Source organism: Plecotus auritus, assembly GCF_963455305.1.
Source record: "Plecotus auritus genome assembly, chromosome: 3".
NCBI classification, from domain to species: domain Eukaryota; kingdom Metazoa; phylum Chordata; class Mammalia; order Chiroptera; family Vespertilionidae; genus Plecotus; species Plecotus auritus.
In genome coordinates, this window is record NC_137772.1 from 148,504,416 (window position 1) to 148,525,774 (window position 21,359).

Sequence of the window (21,359 nt, forward strand, 5' to 3'; positions counted from 1 at the left end):
CCATCAGGATATAAATGTTTTTCAAAAAGCAAAACTTTGTTCTACCTGTTATGAGAAAGCTGTTATCTAGAGTAGTCATCTGGAATGCTCTGTTTGTATCCAGTTCCATTGCATAAATTGTATAATGAGTTATTTTTCCATTGGGAAATTCTGGAGGATCCCAATATAACAAAATGGATGAGGAACTAATATTTTTATAGTTTATAATCTGAACGGAGCTTGGCACTTGAAAAGAAGAATGAACAATTAATATGCAAGAAAAGGAAGAGGATTACGATGTGCAAGAGCAACACTTGCAGGTAATTATTTCAAAGGAAATACATCCTTACCTTGTTCAAGCGTCCTAACATGGAGAACCGTTGGTGGTCCTTCTCCCATGATGGTGAAAGCAGATACACTAATCATGTGCTCAGTGAAAGGTACGAGTCTCCTGATAACGTAAGACAGCTGTTCGGCAGCAATGTCAGTGATATACTGATTCCATGTAGTTCCTATTTGAAATAAAATGTTTTCTAAAACGTGTTTGGGTTCATGATCGAAATTATGTTTGCTCACACAGTGAAATCTTAAACCAAAGTCCACATACTTCATTAATCTCTCCATTCAATACTTTATATGAAAGGCAGATGTATAATTAATAATAAATATGCTGAGTACTCCCCAACAATATCTATAAACATTTTATGCTCATAATACAGCTTTGCTAGTTATTATGCTATCCTGGAATATGAGATTAGTGTTTGGAAAAATATATAACTTGCTAAAAGGGACTTGCTAGGATTTTTTTTTTTTTCTGAAAAGACAGACTAAGCAATGATATCAAATTGAGCCTTTTATTTGAACTCAACATTCACTATACCTTCACTAAAACCAGTAGTATTTTAAAGCAAGCATGTTTGGATAACTGATATTTAAATCTGTCTGAACAAGGATTTCAAATAGTGTTAGATTTTTATTTATTTAGAACTTGTGGTTCCAATGATGTTAATTAGCAATTAGGCCAAACTTGAAGTATTTAAGGAAACATCTGTATCAGAAACTGTGGGCCTCTTAATTTCTAGTGTTGCCCCCAGTCATCTTTGCACAGAAAAAATGAATAAATCAGTAAGTGAAATAAACATATACTGAAGGTAATGTGATATTCTGACTGAGTATACCATCAATAAAGTAACACTTTTAATTTGCAACAGGACAAATATCAAATCAGAGAAAAGGAGAAAAATCTTCTTCTCACTTAGCATTTCAGAAAAACCAGAGAGAGAATTTAAATGGATGATCTCTAACCAAGTACTTTTAATCTGCGATATATGGTATTCTCCTTTTAGAAACAATAAGATCCACTGACCCTGAAGAGCAAGTGTACACACTAATGACATCACCACATCGCTGGGGCACCTACACCTGTTTATCACTTGCATGCACTAGAGTTGTAACTTTCTGACCTATTTACCTTTAGTGACATTTGAAAACCTATTAGTCAAAAGCTGCAGAGAATGTGAGGCCTGTAAATGATTTGAAGATATGTTAATCCCTCCCCATCACACCTGCTTTGGCAACTGTAATAACTGATTGTCTATGCAGCTTGGCCAAAGACTCTAGGGTGCTACTTTCTCTGGGAGGAAGGTCAAATGGGTTAGGAGGGGCCAGCTCCTGCCTGTGTGGCATTTCCATTTGCTGCCTGAGGTTATCCAACAGTTAAAGAAGAAAAAACTCTGACTCCAGCCCATGAACCATTAATAATTTGGCTAGCTAGCACTGGTGGTTTCAATGCATTTGATAGAACATAAAAACTGTACCTACCAACTGTTAAATGCTGGTCTTCAGCTCTATTCCTCTCAGGAAAGGTATTATGTGGATGACTGTTATACATAACTGAAGCAATCGCATACAGGTCAGAAGATATCTCTGCTGAACCCTCAAATAATTCTGCCATTGACTCTACTACATTCACAGTTTCTGGAGTGAGCGGGTTGTTTATATACTGTAATTAAAAATAGGTATTCACAAAAACTGCTTATAACCATTATATTAACAATGACTTCACTCAAGTATTAATTTAAGAAATTAGTAACTTTGGAATTACCCTTTTTGAAAAAGATACTATTTCCATGACTCTTGTCTCCTTTATATTCCAAAATTTTATTCTGAAGCTACTAAAATCCTGCATGATGTTATACACTGATCACTCCTGTGTCTTAAGAGACTAATACTGGATTCTGGTAAGAAGCAGATATTTGTTTCTGACTTCAGTTGTTGTAAAATTCAAAATCCTCATGCAAAGACTCTAGGACTAAAATATTTTAACTGTTTCCCCCCACCCTCCCAAAAAAAGATAAGTATTCTAGGAATACTGCCTTATACCAGGTGTGAGAGGCCTACATGACTGCTTAATACACGTTAGGAATAGGAGTTTATCTATGATGGAGTGAAGTTGCAGACATGAACAAAACTGCATGGCAATGGTTTTCAAACAGGTTCACAGTAGACCTACCTATCCAAGGCTCTGTCCCTAAGGAATATTTTAAGTAACTGTGATTGTTCCTAGAGCCATAATGTTCTTCACACACATCAACTTCACCAAAGTGGCAGATATTGAAGTAAAAAACATCAGGAGCAGGTTACGAATATTTAGAGGTTTTAGTTGGGATAACAAGATGACTTTTCCCTCCCCACACAGCATAGCTGATTGAAACAGAATGAGAAAAGACTGTTTTGGCCAAATAGTATTAACTATTTTTCATGGGTTGTCAACCTTTGAAATAAGGTTAAATATTAATCAAAGAAAATGTTGCCTTTAGAGACTCAATAACCAAATGCAATGTTTGGATTCTAATTACAACATATCTACCAATACAGATTTTGAAGACAATCAGGAAAATATGAATATGGTCTAGGTATTAGATGATACCAAAACAATGTTAGTAATTTTGTTAGTTGTGGTAATGGGATCATTGAATGAATTAAAACATCCATGTTTTTTAGAGATTTGCACTTAGACGTGTAGGAACAAAATTTATTTTAAAATATGTTCACAAAAGTAGCAACAACAGCACAAGAGAGCTGAGGCAAGAATGGCAGAATGTTGACAATTACTCAATCCTGGTGATGGGTAATTGGGAGTTCATCATTCTCTTTTCTCTCCTTTTATGTCTGCTCAAAATTTTCCAAAATAAAATAGTGGTTCTTTTAAAAAAGTTTTTGTCTATTTCTTTTCAAGTTCTGCTTCAAAATCCACTGCTAAAACATTTTATTTAAAAAAAATAAAATTACCCTATTTATTCTCAAATATAAATTTCTCAGGATTTATAATTAATTCATAATAGAGGTTTTATTTATTTATAAGTTTTGGTACAGTTGTCTTTTAATTATCTTATATGTTTAGGGGTTGTCTTTACTCACAGAGACAAAACCAAGTTTTTAATTCCTTATTAATATAAAGCACTTAGTATTTTCAAAAAAATAGATGCTTAAGAAAAAAAAATCTCAGGAAAGCTAGACATTTTAAGGCAGTTTATTTAATTATAGACAAAGGTGGGTCACTTAAATATTAAATTTTCTGAGAGATAAAAGAATGGAGAAAAGATTCAAGAAAATTTTCAGTTCTCCAAATAATATTTTTTAGATAAAATTATCTGAATCTTGTTACACCTTTATCCACAAAAGTATCGTGATAAAGAGCAAGGACACACCTATATGATCCATTCCAAAAATGTGTGATTAAAAAACTCTGGAGAGGGAACCCTATAGGGGACAAGAGAAAGGTCTTCTGTCTCCCAACGATTCACTTCAGCTCTGCCTCCACAGGAAAATCAGGGAGGGCATGAAGCACAAACACATAACTCAGAGATGCTCTGGTATTTCAGTCGATAGTTTATGCCCAACCACACAGCTGTTCCCACTATCAATCAGCCCCTCTGAAAATCTAGTGTGTACAAACCACTACAGAAGGTACGATGAGGTAGTACAAAGAATTTCCCCCTGAACAATGATTTTGCATTAAATCTCTCAATATTTATACCCATGTCAGATAAATTATTGAAATTAAACCCTAGCATCCCATCAATTAACTCGGCCAGTGGTCAGCAAACTCATTAGTCAACAGAGCCAAATATCAACAGTACAACGATTGAAATTTCTTTTGAGAGCCAAATTTTTTAAACTTAAACTTTGTCTAACGCCACTTCTTCAAAATAGACTCGCCCAGGCTGTGGTATTTTGTGGAAGAGCCACACTCAAGGGGCCAAAGAGCTGCATGTGGCTCGCGAGCCGCAGTTTGCTGACCACGGAACTAGGCTAAGCATCTCTCTTGATATACTGCCACTTCAAGGTAAGAGTTGACCTGAATACTTTATCTGCAATTCTCCAAAATTCTGGTATTCATTGGAAAGGCCCTCCTTAACTTGGGCAGTGATATGAGCATTGGATTCGTCGTAACCTAGAATGTTACTAATTATCATGAAGTGTGCCATTTGTGATATTTCTGATATTTTTGCCTCTATAAAAAAACCCCACTAGATTCTAATCTGTTTTTAATAGGTGAAAAAGAAAAAAAAATAAGAGCAAAAAATGATGGGAAAGAATCAGAACTTAAGGAGTAATGGGAAGGGGCCGAGAAAAGCAGAAGTAGAAATAAAGGAAATATGAGGCAGAGGGAAATCCATTGCAACTTCCAAAAGTCTGGGACTCACTGAGTTGGCCTAAGGTTCTCACCCTCAGCACTACTGACATTCCGTGCTAGATAATTCTTTTTCTAAGGAGCTGTTGTGTGCACTGTGGGCGGTTTAGCAGCATCCCTGGTCCCTATGCACTAGAGGCATCTTCCTAACTGTGACAATAAAAAATGTCTTCAGAGATTGCCAAGTGCCTCCTGGAGAGCAAAATCACCCCCAGCTGAGAACAACCGAGTCAGGGAATGTCACAATTCATCAACATGAAAGGCCTCTTATAAGCTACCCAGGAATCTTTGGAATTTTTGTGAAAGAATTAGGAGTCCTTAGAGTTAAATTCCAAACCCACCTGAATAAACCAACTTGATTCTACATGTAATATTCTTCATTATAGTTAACCCGATTTTATTTAAAACAAACCCTAAATATATATGTATCTATATAGCCTGAATTATATCTACTGATTTAGACTCACTGGCAGTTATGCTGAATTAATTAATAACAATTTATTCTTAAGAAATGCTTCTATATTTTATAATAGACTATAACATGGCTTATGTTATCTATTATGAAGCAAAAGTAAAAAGAAAAGTTACAATTAGCATATGTTTGACATCTCCTAACAGATACCATATCATTCTGTACATTATTTGGGTGAAAAAATCCTTAAGGCTTGATTCTGTTATGTTCCTACTGCTCAATAAAGTAAACTTATCTCAAGCAAACCTAAACAGATACTGAGTCCTGTACTCAGCCTCATTCCATAGCAACTGGCCAGCATTTAGCTGGCAAGCACTGATAAACTTGAAAAATATGTTGTATGAAAAATATGTACTTGTATGAATCTCAGAAATTGTAATACTAGGTAGCAAGATGGTGTCTTCTGGAAGAAAATTTCCCAGAGTTCTACCATAAGAATAAGTACAAGAAGAGACCTGAGTGTGACAATCAACTAAAGAGAGTTCATGGACAGATGAATTTAGGTTACTTTAGACTTCAATCTCAGTAGATGAATCCCCCAAAGAAATTAATTTTGTTCATTGCATTGACAGAAGTAGAAAATCTACACCGATGGAGAAATTAATTATGTTCAAGTTGGTTCTAGTAACACTATGTACGGAATATTGTGTTCAGCCAAGTAAGAGGCTCATTGACAAACAGGAAATATATACAGGAGCATAATCAATAATAGAAAGGACCTAGAAACCATGACTAAAGATGTTTCTCATCAGTCTTCAAATGATAAAAAGTTAAATCAATGTGTATTATTGTTACTACTTCACAGACTAACATTTAAAGTGATTATGTGTCAAATACAGTACTAAACACTTCTGCCCATGAACTGTCACTTCCTTATAACACAAGGAGATAGGTATTCACCTTTCCATTTCATAGTCATCTGTTCATGTGCACTTTACTAATGATAGCAAAGGAAGGATTGGAACGCATTTTCCTGGTTACAAATCCCAAACTCAAGACTACGATAATCTACTGTATGGGTCTAGAGAGGACAAACAAAACAGGTTGGTAAATATTGGAGGACAAATATTTCAGTTCAAAATAGTTAAAGGGCAGGGTAGTCTCTTATCCATCTATGTATTTTCTGGAGCTAATAGAATATCTGAAACTTTATAGTTACTTAATAAACATATGTGAGACCATAAAGAAGAATGTTTTAAGTTATTGATCAGGAGAAGACTATTTTAAAGTTATAATGTAGTGAATGCCCTATTTTCAGAGTTGACTAAATGTTATATCAGAGGCTGGATTCCCAATCATTTAGTAGGAGTGTCATAGATGAGATTTATATAAGTTGGAAGTTGAAATAAAAGTCCTCAAACCCTGAGATTCAAGTTTCTAATGCATTTTTTCAAATACGTTTGAATAGTGAAAGTAAAATCTTATACATATTTAGGCTTGCTTAAATAACTCATATTCATTAAGAAAAAAATAAATCGCCCTGTCCAGTTTGGCTCAGTTGGTTAGGCATATACCTGTGCACTGATAGTATGCCAATTGGATTCCTGGTCAGGGCACATGCCCAGATTGTGGGCTCAATCCCTGGTGGGGGCATGCAGGAGACAGCCTATTGATGCTTTGCTCTTGCATCAATGTCTCTCTCCCTTCCTCTCTCTCTAAAAAAAAATCAATTTAAAAATTTAAAAAATAGAAAAAAGAATCAAATAAATATCTAGGGGGATCACTGGGAAAATTTTTCCAAAATGTAGATGATATCAGATTAAGCCTAGCATGATGATAATATAATATATTTTAAAAATTTAATTATCATGATATATATACATGGCTACAAGAAGAGGTGATAAAGAATTTACAATGAAAATGCCTGTCCACTTGGAAGATGGCGACCGGCAGGAAGGTAGGGAGGGAGAGAGTGTGAGAGAGTGAGGGACCCATAGAGGAGAGTGTAGACGTGTGTGGTGTGTGTGTGTACGAGCTAGGGACAGTTAGATTCTGCAGGTCCTCCAAGGGGCTGCCATACAGGGCAGTCTTAGACAGCGGAGCCCCGTGCACAAAGCGGACACTTCTGGGCGGCCGGTGCGGGCACGGAGACCACGCCATCTTGAGAAACAGAGCTGCTTGAGACTAGGATCCTACCCTCAGCAACACCCAGTCGCGTCTCAGATGCAAACCAGGACCCTGCAGCCACTGGGGACAGAGAACTGCAACCACAGCTTCAGACCAACAGACAACAAGAATCCAGACTTCCCTGGCGCAGATTTCTGTGAGTCAAAGAGCCTATCCTCCTCCCTGCAAGCTTGCGGATAGTGCCATAGTAACTGATAGACCCGCCCCTCGCTGAAGCCACAGCGCCCCTACGGGAATTTGAGCTTGAGAGAGCATGCACGGGCTGCAGGGCTGCTACTGGAATTTGAGAGACTGGAATCTGCTCCCTGCAACGCAATCGGGCGACCAAACTTGAAGCCCACGCAGGGCGGCAGTGCCACCTGACTTGGATTCTGGGCAAGCACACACGGAAGTCAGTTTTCCGCAGCGCAGGCATGCCACAGAGCTATTGTGCAACCCAGTCCCCCATGATGACCGGGACCCAAATTCTCCCAGCAAGAGGCAGCACTGAGGACCACCAACTTGACTCTGTTTCTTACCATGTGCACCTGGGATCCCTGACTCACAGAGCATTCACACTAAGAGCCAGTGACTCCAATTCTTGGTGCATGCGCACACGGGGTCCCTGATTCTCAGCGAGAAGCCGCACGAGGCAACAGAGACTCTGACACTCGATTCTTGGTGCAGACACAGGGAAACTCTGACTCCTGGCATGCGCTAGGAGACTCATTTTCAGCACACACCAGCAGCACAGTGCAGGCGAAGTCCCTGATTCTAGGTGCGCACACGAGACCACACTGAACGCTGGGAACACTGACCCTGGGCAACCCTGGTTCCCACCAACCCACGGCAGCCACATGTCCTAGTGTCGGGGCACTTCAGTGACACTTGGGTGGTGCGAAGCTCCCATGGCACACGGCCCAGGTCCATGCAACTCAAAGTTTGAACCTTCTGGTGATAGTCAGAATAAGGAGACGACACAATCCCCAGAGGAAAGAAAATGAGGAGTCGCCAAGAAAGGAAATTAGTGAAACTGAAGCATGCAACATGACTGAAAAAGAATTCAGAGTAATGGTCGTGGAATTTATACATCGGATGGATGAGAAAATCAACAACCTATGCAAGAATCAGGAAGAAATGAAAAGTGATATAGCTACAATCAAAAACACCATGGAAAGTTTCAACAGTAGACTAGAAGAAGCAGAGGACCGAATTAGTGAGTTAGAAGATCAGGTACAGAAACAAGCTCAATCTGAACAGCAACTGGAGAAAAACATTAAAAAGCAGGAGGAAAGCCTAAGGGAGCTTTGGGACAACATGAAACGAAGTAACATACGTATAATAGGGCTGCCAGAAGGACAAGAAGAGCAGCAAGGATTAGAAAATCTATTTGAAGAACTAATAACAGAAAACTTCCCGGATATGGGGAAGAAAAAAGTTACACAAGTACAGAGAGTCCCAAGCAGGAGCAACCCCAAAAGACCCACTCCAAGACACGTCATAATTTCAATAGCAAATATCAAGGACAAAGATAGAATCTTAAAGGCGGCAAGAGAGAGACAGAGAGTTACCTACAAAGGAACCCCCATCAGATTATCAAATGATTTCTCAACAGAAACACATCAAGCTAGAAGGGAATGGAAGGAGGTATACAAAGTGTTGCAAATCAAAGGACTGAATCCAAGAACACTCTATCCAGCAAGATTATCAATCAAAATTGATGGGGAAATCAGAAGCTTCACAGACAAAAAAAAAAGGCTAAGTGAGTTTATCACCACCAAACCAGCAATGCAAGAAATGCTAAAGGGAATACTGTAAAAAGAAGAAATAAACAGGTAAGAAGGAACACAGACACAAAAATAAATATGACTACAAACAAATACCTTTCAGTAATAACTTCAAAGGTAAACGGACTAAATGCTCCAATCAAAAGACATCGAGTGGCTGAATGGATAAAAAAACACAACCCATGTATATGCTGTCTACAAGAGACCCACCTCAGAACAAGAGACTCACACAGATTGAAAGTGAAGGGATGGAAAAATATCTTTCAGGCAAATGGAAATGAAAAAAAAAACCTGGGGTAGCAGTACTTATATCTGACAAAATAGTCCTCAAAGTGAAGACCATAACAAGAGATAAGGAAGGCCACTTCATAATAAAGGGATCGATACAACAAGAGGATATAACCCTGGTAAACATATATGCACCCAATGCAGGAGCACCCAAATACATAAAAAATCTCCTGGAAGATATCAAGAGAGAGATAGACAACAATACAATCATAGTAGGGGACTTTAATACACAACTGACATCACTGGATAAATCCTCTAGACAAAAAATCAGCAAAGACACAGCAATCCTAAATGACTCACTAGATCAGACAGACTTAACTGACATCTTCAGAACATTTCACCCCAAAGCCACGGAATATACATTCTTCTCAAGTGCACATGGAACATTTTCAAAAATAGACCACATATTGGGTCACAAGCGAAGTCTCCCAAAAGTCAAGAAGATTGAAATCATACCAAGCATTTTCTCAGACCACAATGCCATAAAATTAGAAATAAACTACAATAAAAACAATCCAAAAATCTCAAACACTTGGAAGCTGAATAGCATGCTATTAAATAATGACTGGGTTACCAAAGAGATCAAAGAAGAAATTAAAAGCATCCTGGAAACTAATGACAACAAAAACACAACAATCCAAAATCTATGGGAAACAATGAAAGCAGTCCTGAGAGGGAAGTTTATAGCTCTACAGGCTTACCTCAATAAACAAGAAAAAATGGTAGTAAATCATCTATCTCTACAACTCAAAGAGTTAGAAAAAGAGCAAAAAGAAAAGCCCAGAGTGAGCAGAAGGAAGGAGATAATAAAGATCAGAGCAGAAATGAATGACATAGAGACCAAAAAAAACAACAACAATACAAAATATCAATGAAACCAAGAGTTGGTTCTTCGAAAGTATAAACAAGATTGATGAACCTCTAGCCAGGCTCACCAAGAAGCAAAGAGAGAGGACTCAAATAAACAAAATCAGAAATGAGAGAGGCGAAATAACAACAGACCCCACAGAAATACAAAGGATTGTTAAAAAATACTATGAACAACTCTACTCCAACAAACTAGACAACCTAGAGAAAATGGACATATTCCTAGAAAAATACAACCTTCCAAAACTCAATCAGGAAGATTCTAAAAATCTCAATACGCTGATAACTATGGAAGAAATTGAAGCAGTCATCAAAAAGCTCCCAGCAAACAAAAGCCTGGGGCCAGATGGCTTCACAGGGGTGTTATACCAAACATTCAAGGAAGAACTAAAACCTATCCTCCTCAGACTATCCCAAAAAATTCAAGAGGAAGGAACATTTCCAAGCTCATTCTATGAAGCCAGAATCACCCTAATACCAAAACCAGATAAAGACAACACAATGAAAGAGAATTATAGGCCAATATCCCTCATGAACATAGAAGCCAAAATCCTCAACAAAATTCTAGCAAATCGGATGCAGCAATACATCAGAAAGATCATACACCATGACCAAGTAGGATTTATCCCAGGAATGCAAGGATGGTACAATATCCGCAAATCAATAAACATGATACATCACATAAACAAATTGAGAGATAAAAATCACATAATCATATCAATTGATGGAGAAAAAGCATTTGACGAAATCCAACACCCCTTCTTGATAAAAACACTCAGCAAGGTGGGAATAGAAGGATCATACCTCACCTTAATAAAAGCCATATATGAAAAACCCACAGCAACATCATACTCAATGGACAAAAACTAAAACCATTTCCCCTAAGAACAGGAACAAGACAGGGATACCCACTCTCACCACTCCTGTTCAACATAGTACTGGAAGTATTAGCCATTGCTATCAGACAAGAAGAAGAAATAAAAGGCATCCAAATTGAAAAGAAGAAGTAAAACTGTCCTTATTTGCAGATGACATGATATTGTACATAGAAAACCCTAAAGACTCCATCAAAAAACAATTAGACTTAATAAATGAATTTGGCAATGTAGCAGGATACAAAATTAATGCCAAGAAATCTATGGCATTTCTTTACACCAATAGTGAACTTATAGAAAGAGAGACTGAAAAAGCAATCCCATTTACCATCGCACCAAAAAAATTAAGATACCTAGGAATAAACTTAACTAAGGAGGTAAAAGACCTATATGCGAAAAACTACAGGACACTGGAAAAAGAGATAGAGGAAGACATAAATAGATGGAAGAACATACAGTGTTCATGGATTGGTAGAATCAACATCATTAAAATGTCCATACTACCCAAAGCAATCTACAGATTCAATGCAATCCACATTAAAATATCAATGGCATATTTCACAGACCTACAACGAACTTTTCAAAAATTCATCTGGAATAAAAAAAGACCCCGAATAGCCGCAGCAATCCTGAGAAAGAAGAACAAAGTAGGAGGGATCTCAATACCAGATATCAAGCTGTATTACAAAGCCACTGTTCTTAAAACAGCCTGGTACTGGCACAAGAGCAGACTTATAGATCAATGGAACAGAATGGAGAACCCAGAAATCGACCCAAACCATTATGCGCAATTAATATTTGACAAAGGAGGCATGAGCATACAATGGAGTCAAGACAGTCTCTTCAATAAATGGTGTTGGGAAAATTGGACAGATACATGCAAAAAAATGAAACTAGATCACCAACTTACACCATACACAAAAATAAACTCAAAATGGATAAAGGACTTAAACATAAGACAGGAAACCATAAAAATACTAGAGGAATCCACAGGCAGAAAAATCTCAGACATATGCCAAAGCAATTTCTTCACTGATACTGCTCTTAGGGCAATGGAAACTAAAGAGAAAATAAACAAATGGGACTACATCAAAATAAAAAGCTTTTGCACAGCAAAAGAAATCATCAACAAAACAAAAAGAAAGCCCACTGCATGGGAGAACATATTTGCCAATGTCATCACCGATAAGGGTTTAATCTCCAACATTTACAAAGAACTCATACAACTTAACAAAAGGAAGATAAACAATCCAATAAAAAATTGGGCATTGGACCTAAATAGACACTTTTCGAAGGAGGACAGAAGGAAGGCTAAGAGACATATGAAAACATGCTCAAAGTCACTAATTATCTGAGAGATGCAAATCAAAACAACAATGCGGTATCATCTCACACCTGTCAGAATAGCTATCATCAACAAATCAACAAACGACAAGTGCTGGCGAGGATGCAGAGAAAAAGGAACCCTCATGCATTGCTGGTGGGAATGCAGATTGGTGCAGCCACTGTGGAGAACAGTCTGGAGTTTCCTCAAAAAACTTAAAAATGGAACTCCCATTTGACCCAGTGATCCCACTTCTAGGAATATATCCCAAGAAACTAGAAACACGAATCAGAAAGGATATATGCACCCCTATGTTCATAGCAGCACAATTCACCATAGCTAAGATTTGGAAACAGCCTAAGTGCCCATCAGCAGATGAGTGGATTAGAAAACTGTGGTACATCTACACAATGGAATACTACGCTGCAGTAAAAAAGGAGTTCTTACCATTTGCAACAGCATGGATGGAACTGGAGAGCATTATGCTAAGTGAAATAAGCCAGTCATAGACAAATACCACATGATCTCACTCATTTGTGGAATATAATGACAACATAAACTGATGAACAGGGACAGATTCAGAGGCAGAGAAGCATCGATCAGACTGCCAGACCTCAGAGGGAAGGTAGGGGAGGGTGGAGGTAAGGAGGAGAGATTAACCAAAGGACTTGTATGCATGAATATAAGCCTAACCAACGGACACAAACACCAGGTGGGTGAGGGCATGAGTGTGGGGGTTTAGGGGGGTTTATGGAGGGATGCAGACACATATGTAATACCTTAATCAATAAAGAAATTTAAAAAAAAAGAAAATGCCTGTCCATTTTTCCTTTTTTAAAATTTTATTGTTTAAGGTATTACAAATAGTAGTACATATGTCTCTCTCTCCTCTCTCTCTCTTTCTCTCTTTTTTCCCCCACTGACCTCCTCCTGGCCTCCAAAATGCCTGTCCATATCTTCCTGACTTTCAGTCTTACTCCTGAGCAACACTATTAAGCACTTGTTTTCAGTTCTTATGGTGTTTATTTCTAAAATCACTAAATGTTGTGCTTATATTTCCTATTAAGGCTCACTTCTTTTAAACAGTATCTATTGACTTTCTGCAATAGTGGAGAGTTATATTACATAAATAGATACATACTTACCTCCCCTCCCTGTTCTTAATTCTTGTTTGATTACTTTTATAACTTAAATTAATATACTTAAATCTGAAAAAAAATTATTCTAATGTGTATGTGAAATATAAAACAGTGCACTGAGAGAGTGTGGTGATAGCCTCTCAGGCGGTCCCCATTTCCTACCTCCTCTTGTTCCTGGTCCTGTATCATCCCTTCCTTTTGAATTGGGAGGGACCTGTGATTTGCACCTAACCAACAGAATAAGGCAAAAATGATGGAATTTCACTCCCATGATTGCATTTCATTACACAGACTCTCCATGCTGGTTTGATGAAGTAAATGGACATGTTGGGAAAGTCCATGTGGAAAAGGAATGTGTGAGACCTCCGTGAGCTAGCGTTAGGGTATTCTCCTGTTAAGAGCCAGCAAGAAACCAGGCTCTCTCTCAATTCTATAGCCAAAAAAAAAAAAAAAAAGAAAAGAAATTAAATCTTCCAAAAAACTAAATGATCCTAGACATGGATTCTTTCCTAGTCCAGCCTCCAGATGAGAACACAGCACAGTCAGCCCTTTGATCACAGCCTTGTAAGACACTAAGCGGAAAACCCATCTAAGCTGTTTGGACTCCTGACCCACAGAATCTGTGAAACGATAAATGTGAATTGTTTTAAACTTGTGGAAAATTGTTATACAACAATGGAAAACTAGTATAGTGAGATAACAACAATCGTCTAGGCCAGTGGTTGGCAAACCGCTGCTCGCGAGCCACATACAGCTCACGAGCCGCGGTTTGCCGCTCTGTTGACTAATGAGTTTGCCAACCACTGTCATATATTACCCTTTACCTCTTTGCACACAATATGCCACAATTGCCTAATCCTCACAGCTTCCAACTACATGGTAACATTTAGTCTAGTCCAGTGGTCGGCAAACTCATTAGTCAACAGAGCGGCAAACCGCGGCTCGCGAGCTGTATGTGGCTCGCGAGCCGTGGTTTGCCAACCACTGGTCTAGGTAAGAGACTATGCAATTCTGAGCTGGGGTGGGGACACAGGAATGAAATAGAGATGTATGACGGTCACACTCTAGAGGTAGAAATAACTGGACTTAGCACTGAATGGCTATTTGAATGCCAAGTATAAAGAGCTAACCCCAAGGTTTCGAACCTTCATGACAGAGAAGATAATGATGCCTTTATCCAAAAAGAGAAACATAAGGCATATAAAAATGCCATAAAAGCTTTCCAAACACTTAGACAATGACCTTCATGTCAGGGCTAGGTGTTGTGCCCACTCCAAGGGGTGAAGGAATTCTAAGCCTATTATTTGGTATGTTCCTGACATCCTGAAAGTATTAATTACCTAGACAGACTTTCTTCTTGTGTGTCCTGTGGGAATATTCACAGGTCCTCTTCACTGTCCAGGAGCTGATTAGTATCTGTTCCTCATCTCAACTTCTTTCCTTCTAAATATGAACCAAATGCTATTAGCCAAAAAAAAATAATAATAATAATTTTTGTTTTGCTTTATGGAGTAGATGAGTTTAGATATGTTGAGCCCTAGAAGAATCTTCCCACAAATGGTTGTAATTAGGAATGCATAGTGTTGAAGATCATTGTGGAAAGCAAAGCAAAAGAATCATGCAAATAGAAAGCAGTAGTGTTTGAGCCCTGGCCAGTGTTTCCCAATAGTTAGAGCATCCGCCTGTGCACTGAAGGGTTGCAGGCTTGATTCCCAGTCAAGGGCTCATCCCTGGCTTGCAGGTTTGATCTCCGGACATAGTCAGGGCTTGTGTGGGAGGCAACCAATTGATATCTCTCTCTCCCCCCAACCCCACTCTCTCAAAAAAAAAATCAATGGAAAAAATAATCTTCATTGAGGATTAACAACAATAATAAAAAAATGTAATGAGATGACTGAAAACAGAAATCTCTGGAATACTTTTATGAAGGCAGAATTAGAAAATCATAAAAGAGAAAGCTAGCTTTTTTATTTTCTTCATTGTTCATTGCATAAAAGCAAAATTTTATAAAGTCACAGTGTATAAAAGTGTTGCAAGTATAAGGGAACAAATAATTATGTCAAAAGCTTGGAGTAGGATGGCAGAGAGATGGATTTGGAAGACACAGAAAGATGAGGCGTGTTAAAAATATGTAACCACTTATAGTGTGGTGAAGGCCTGGGGAGGGTGGGTGCAGGGTGGAAGAGGTCAATGGGCAGAACGTCTGTGATACTTTCAACAATAAAGATGTTTTATAAAAATAGTAAAAACAAATATGTAATCACTTATTTGACACTTAGGAGATCACTGGTGAAATCTTTTAACAAGATTTCAAAGATTTAAAGGATTTTTGAGACAAAGCAGGGTGTGAAGGCTATACTTTTTGAGATGTTTTTTTTTTTTTTTTTAAATATATTTTATTGACATTTTACAGAAAGGAAGGGAGAGGGATAGAGAGCTAGAAACATCGATGAGAGAGAAACATCGATCAGCTGCCTCCTGCACACCTCCCACTGGGGATGTGCCCGCAACCAAGGTACATGCCCTTGACCGGAATTGAACCCGGGACCCTTCAGTCCGTAGGCCGACGCTCTATCCACTGAGCCAAACTGGTTTTGGCCTTTTTGAGATGTTTAAGAGTAAAAATAGGATAACTGAATGGATAACAAGACTCTTACATATGCTGTCTACAAGAGACTCACTGCAGACTGTAAGTAAAGAAATAGAAAAAGATATTTCGTACAAATAGAAATGAAAAAACAAAAAAGCTGGGGTAGCAATACTTATACTAGACAAAATAGACCTCAAAACTAGAGACAAAGAAGGACCCAGCAATTTGCTTCTGGGTATATATCCAAAGAAACCCAAAACACCAATTCAAAAAGTCATATGCATCCATATGTTCACTGCAGCATTATTTACAAGAGGTCCGGTGCACAGATTTGTGCACCAGTGGGGTCTCTCAGCCTGGCCTGCAGGGATCAGGCCGAAACCAGCTCTCCGACATCCCCTGAGGGATCCCAGATTGCAAAAGGGTGGTTCTCAGGTGACACACCCTGGAATCAGGCTCCCTCCTCTCTGGTTCTAGGTGCATCACCCGAGAATCGCAGCTGCCAAGTCACCACAGCTCAGCAGCTCCTGCGTTGAGATCTGACCCCTGGTGGTCATTGTGCATCATAGCTGTTGGTCAGACGGTCGGACAGTCGCTTAGGTTTTTATATATATAGATAACCAAGATATAAAAGCAGCTTAAGTGTCCATCAATAGATGAATGGAGATATTATCATGAGAACCAAGATGGTAGTATAGGTAAATGTAGGCACTCACCGCCTCCCACAACCACATCAAAATTACAACTAAAATATAGAACAGCCATCATTCAGAACTGTCTGAAATCTGGCTGAATGGAAGTCCTACAACTAGAGAAGTAAAGAAGAAAGCACAGACATTGGTAGGAGGGGCAGAGGTGCAGAACAGGCTGGTCTGACACCCACATGTGGCGTGTATTTTTTAATAGGGAGGAATATCTCCAAGGCCTCTCATAAGGAGCAAGGTGTCTCAGCCCCACACAAGATCCCCAGCTCAGCATTCCAGAGCCCATAACTTCAGGCTGTAAAAACCAGCAGGGATTGCTGCTAAGTGACACAAAGGCTAGTGAAGATCCAGGCAGTTCCTCTTAAAGGACCAGCACATGAACTTACTGGGTCCCACTTCCTCTGAGCTCCAATGCCTGGCAGCAGCTTTGGGGGATCCAGGGAGGAACTGAATTGTCTGGCATCAGGGCAGGAACTTGGGGATGGCTTTTTTCCAGATGGAGGTACTCACAGGAATCACACAGGGATCACTGTTCCAGTGCTGGGAACTCCCTCATCACAGAGCTGACTGGCAGCCATATCTGAGTTTACATCAGTGTAGCTCACACTATTCCCTCCACCCTGTTGATTCCCTTAGACCCTGCCCCATTCAATTTGCAGCCCCACCCAAGCTGTTTGTAGCAGATTTTCCATATGAATGGCCTGTACTGGCTCAGGCTTAAGACTTTGCTAAAATCTCTCAAACAAGCAGCAGCTGGCATCAGCATGTGCCAAACCTATCATTGAAAGGCCCAAGACCTGGCACTAGCACCACCCTGCCTTGCTTCACAGCTTGGCCTTGCCTGGGCATTTCAGAACCCAATACAAGTAGCAGGCATCTGCAGATCACTTTGTAGCTCCTCCCAGGCTGACTCTGCACCTCCCTGGAGGCCTAGAGCCAGTGCACCTGGGGTACAGCTTCATACCACACCAGATTGCAACTCTACATATCCACAAGTGACACACTCAAGGGGAAGATTCAGTGAGCACCAAAGCCCCACTGAAGCAAGTCCTGCTCCATACAAGAGTCTTCTGCATAGTAGCTCTTCCACTATGGTCACAGCTGGTCCTCACTTCCAATTGGCCTAGAGGTCAACTCCTATCAGGGACACCAACAGCATTCAAGGCTCAACTACAAGACTGTGTACACAGCCCACACAGGAGTGCACCTAGAGTGTCTAGCTCAGGTGACTGGGGAGGCTGAGCCATTGGGCCCTAAAGGACCCCTACTACACAAGGCCATTCTACCAATTCCAGGAGACATAGAAGCCCTATCCAATATACCAAAACAAACCAAAATGTGGAAACAAAGAAACATGTCACAAATGAAAGAAATGGAAGCAAGCAAACTATTAAGAGTTCAAAACAATGGTTATAAGGTTACTCAAGGATCTTAATGAGAGATTCAGGGGACTTAATGAGAGCTTCAAGGTATGTAGTGAGACTTTCAAGAATCTTAGTGAGAATGTCAAAGACATGGAAAAGGACCAGTCAGAAATTAGCATACACTAATTGAAATAAATAATGATTTACAGGGATTCAACAGTAGAGTAGGAGATTCTTAGAATCAAATCAATATTTAGAATATGAAGAAGCAAAACAATATCCAATCAGAAGAGCAAAAAGAAAAATAATCCAAAAATATGAAAATAGTGTTAAGGAGCCTCTGGGACAATCTCAAGTGTACTAACATTCACATTATGGAGATACCAGAAGAAGAAGAGAGAAAGCAAGATATTAAAAACCTATTTGAAGAAATAATGACAGAAAACTTTCCCTACCTGGTGAAAGAATTAGACTTTCAAGTCCAGGAAGCACAGAGTCCCAAAAAAGAGGAACCCAAAGAGGCCCAAACCAAGACACATCATAATAAAATGCCAAGGGTTAAGACAAAAAGAGAACTTTAAAAGCAGCAAGAGAAAAGCAGTTAGTTACCTATAAGGGAGCACCCATATGACTGCCAGCTGATTTCTCAGTAGAAACTTTGCAGGCCAGAAGGGACTGGCAAGAAATATTCACAGTGATGGAGAGCAAGGACCTTCAACTAAGATTACTCTACTTAGCAAAGCTATCATTTAGAATTTAAGGTCAGATAAAGAGCTTCATAGACAAGAAAAGCCTAAAGGAGAGGGAAGGAGAGAGAGAAAAACACCAAGCTAGTATTACATGAAATGTTCAAAGGTATTCTTTAAGAAAAGGAGGAGGAGGAGGAGGAGGAGAAGAAGATTTATGAACAATAAAATGCCAATAAATACGTATCAATTGAATCTAAAAATCAAAATAAACAAAACAAGCAATCTAATGAATAAAATAGAACCAGAGGCATGGAGACATGGAATAGACTGAAGAATCTCAGAGGGAAGGGGGGGAGGGGTGGGAAGAGATTAACCAAAGATCTTTTATGCATATATGCATTACCTATGGACACAGACAGTAGGGTGGTGAAGGTGGGATGGGAACCCAATGGAGGGGGGCAATGAGGGGGGGGGGGAAGGGGGACTTCTGTAATACTCTCAACAATAAAGGTTATTAAAAATTAATTAATTAAAGTATTTTAAAAACTGATGAATGGATAAAGAAGTGGTACATATGTATAATAGAATATGGCTCAGCCATAAGAGTGAGATCTAGCCATCTGTGACAACATGGATGGACTTAAAAGGTATTGTGCTGCGTGAAATAGGTCAGAGGAAGACAAACACCATATGAATTCACTTATATGTGAAATCTCATGAACAAAATAAATGAACAAGTAGACCAGAAACAGACTCATAGATACAGAGAACATTTTAATGGTTGCTAGAGGAGGTTGGGGGAATAGGTAAAAAAGGAGAGGGGATTCAGAAGTACAAATTGACAGTTACAGAATTGTCATGGGTATGTAAAGTGCAGTATAGGGAATATAGTTAATAATCCTATATAATAAAGAGGTAATATGCAAATTGACCCTCACGCCCTAGCATAAGATGGCCGCTCCCATGTGGTCAAAGATGGTTGCCAGAAGATGGCCCACAGAGGAGGGTAATTGTGGGTGATCAGGCAAGCAGGGGAGGGCAGTTAGGGGTAACCAGGCTGGCAGGGGAAGGCAGTTGGGGGTGACCGGGCCAGCAGGGGAGAGCAGTTGGGGGTGACCAGGCTGGCAGGGGAGGGCAGTTAGGGGCAATCAGGCTGGCAGGAGAGGGCAGTTGGGGGTTACCCAGCCAGCAGGGGAGAACAGTTAGGGGCTATCGAGCTGGCAGGGGAGGGCTATTGGGGGCAATTGGGCCAGCTGGGGAGCAGTTAGGCTTCTATCAGGCTGGCAGAGGAGTGATTAGGGAGTGATCAGGCTGGCAGGCAGGTGAGCAGTTGGGAGCCGGCAGTCCTGGATTGTGAAAGGTATGTCCCTGTGGGATTGGGCCTAAACCAGCAGTTGGACAGTTAGGGGCGATCAAGCTGGCAGGGGAGGGCAGTTGGGGGTAATCGGGCTGGCAGGGGAGCAGTTAGGCGTTGATCAGGCTGGCAGGGGAGTGGTTAGGGGTGATCAGGCTGGCAGGCAGGTGAGCGGTTGGGAGCCAGCAGTCCCGGATTGTGAGAAGGATGTCCCTGTGGGATCAGGCCTAAACCAGCAGTCGGACATCCCCCGAGGGGTCCCAGATTGAAGAGGGTGCAAGCTGGACTGAGGGACACCTCCCCCCGCCAGTGCACGAATTTTGTGCACCGGGCCTCTAGTATTGTAATAACTATGTATGATATCAAATGAATGCTAGATTTATCAGGATGATCCCTTTGTAAATTATATAAATGTCTAATCACTGGACATTTACAAAATGATGTAAATTTGTACAACTGTAATTAAAAAATAAAAATATATTTTTTAAAAGAGTGACTGGAAAAAAATGTCCTTATCCTAAGACAGGTGCCAACATCAAATAAAAGGATAATAAATTAATACACTAACCCAGAGGTTTCATCTGTTATCGCATATATTCTTCACTCTCTGAAGCAGGTATATAAGCCCAGCTTTTAAAATGAGGGCACCAAGTCTCCAAAAATTGATTTGTCCAAGTTCTTGACCTAGAACAGGGCAGAGCCAGTGGTAGGATCCTGGCCCATTTGAATTTAGAGCTTTAGCCATATCTGTCTCCCTGCAAGGTGAACCCAAACACCAATAACAGGCCTCATCTAATGAAGAAGATACAATCACAAAAGTAAAGTATAATGTCTTCTGTATTGAGAGAAAATAAAGGGAACTAATATTGAGTGCCAACCAAGGTGAATGGTCCAATGCCATGATTAATAATCACAACAGAAACTGCCAGCTATAAAAACAGTCATAGCGATGTAAAGTACGGCATAAAGAATATAATCAATAACTTTGTAATAACCATGTATAGTGTGTCAGATGGGTACTAGACTTATCTGGGTGATCACTTCATAAATTATATAAATGCCTAATCACTATGCTATACACCTTAAAATAATATAATATTGTATGTTAACTGTAATTTAAATTTT

The 21,359-nt window shown here is 39.6% G+C and overlaps 1 protein-coding gene across 2 annotated transcripts in view; it reads right to left on the minus strand.

Moving 5' to 3' along the window:
* The window catches only part of PTPRQ (protein tyrosine phosphatase receptor type Q), a gene marked incomplete at its 5' end in the record, with an annotated part of 279,161 nt that overhangs the window by 173,105 nt on the left and 84,697 nt on the right, over positions 1-21,359 (minus strand). For both annotated transcript variants that reach the window (XM_080660148.1, XM_080660147.1), the window contains 3 exons: positions 46-225; positions 330-491; positions 1,801-1,981. In XM_080660148.1, coding sequence (XP_080516274.1) covers positions 46-225; positions 330-491; positions 1,801-1,981 — 523 coding nt within the window. The remainder of the gene's footprint in view (positions 1-45; positions 226-329; positions 492-1,800; positions 1,982-21,359) is intronic.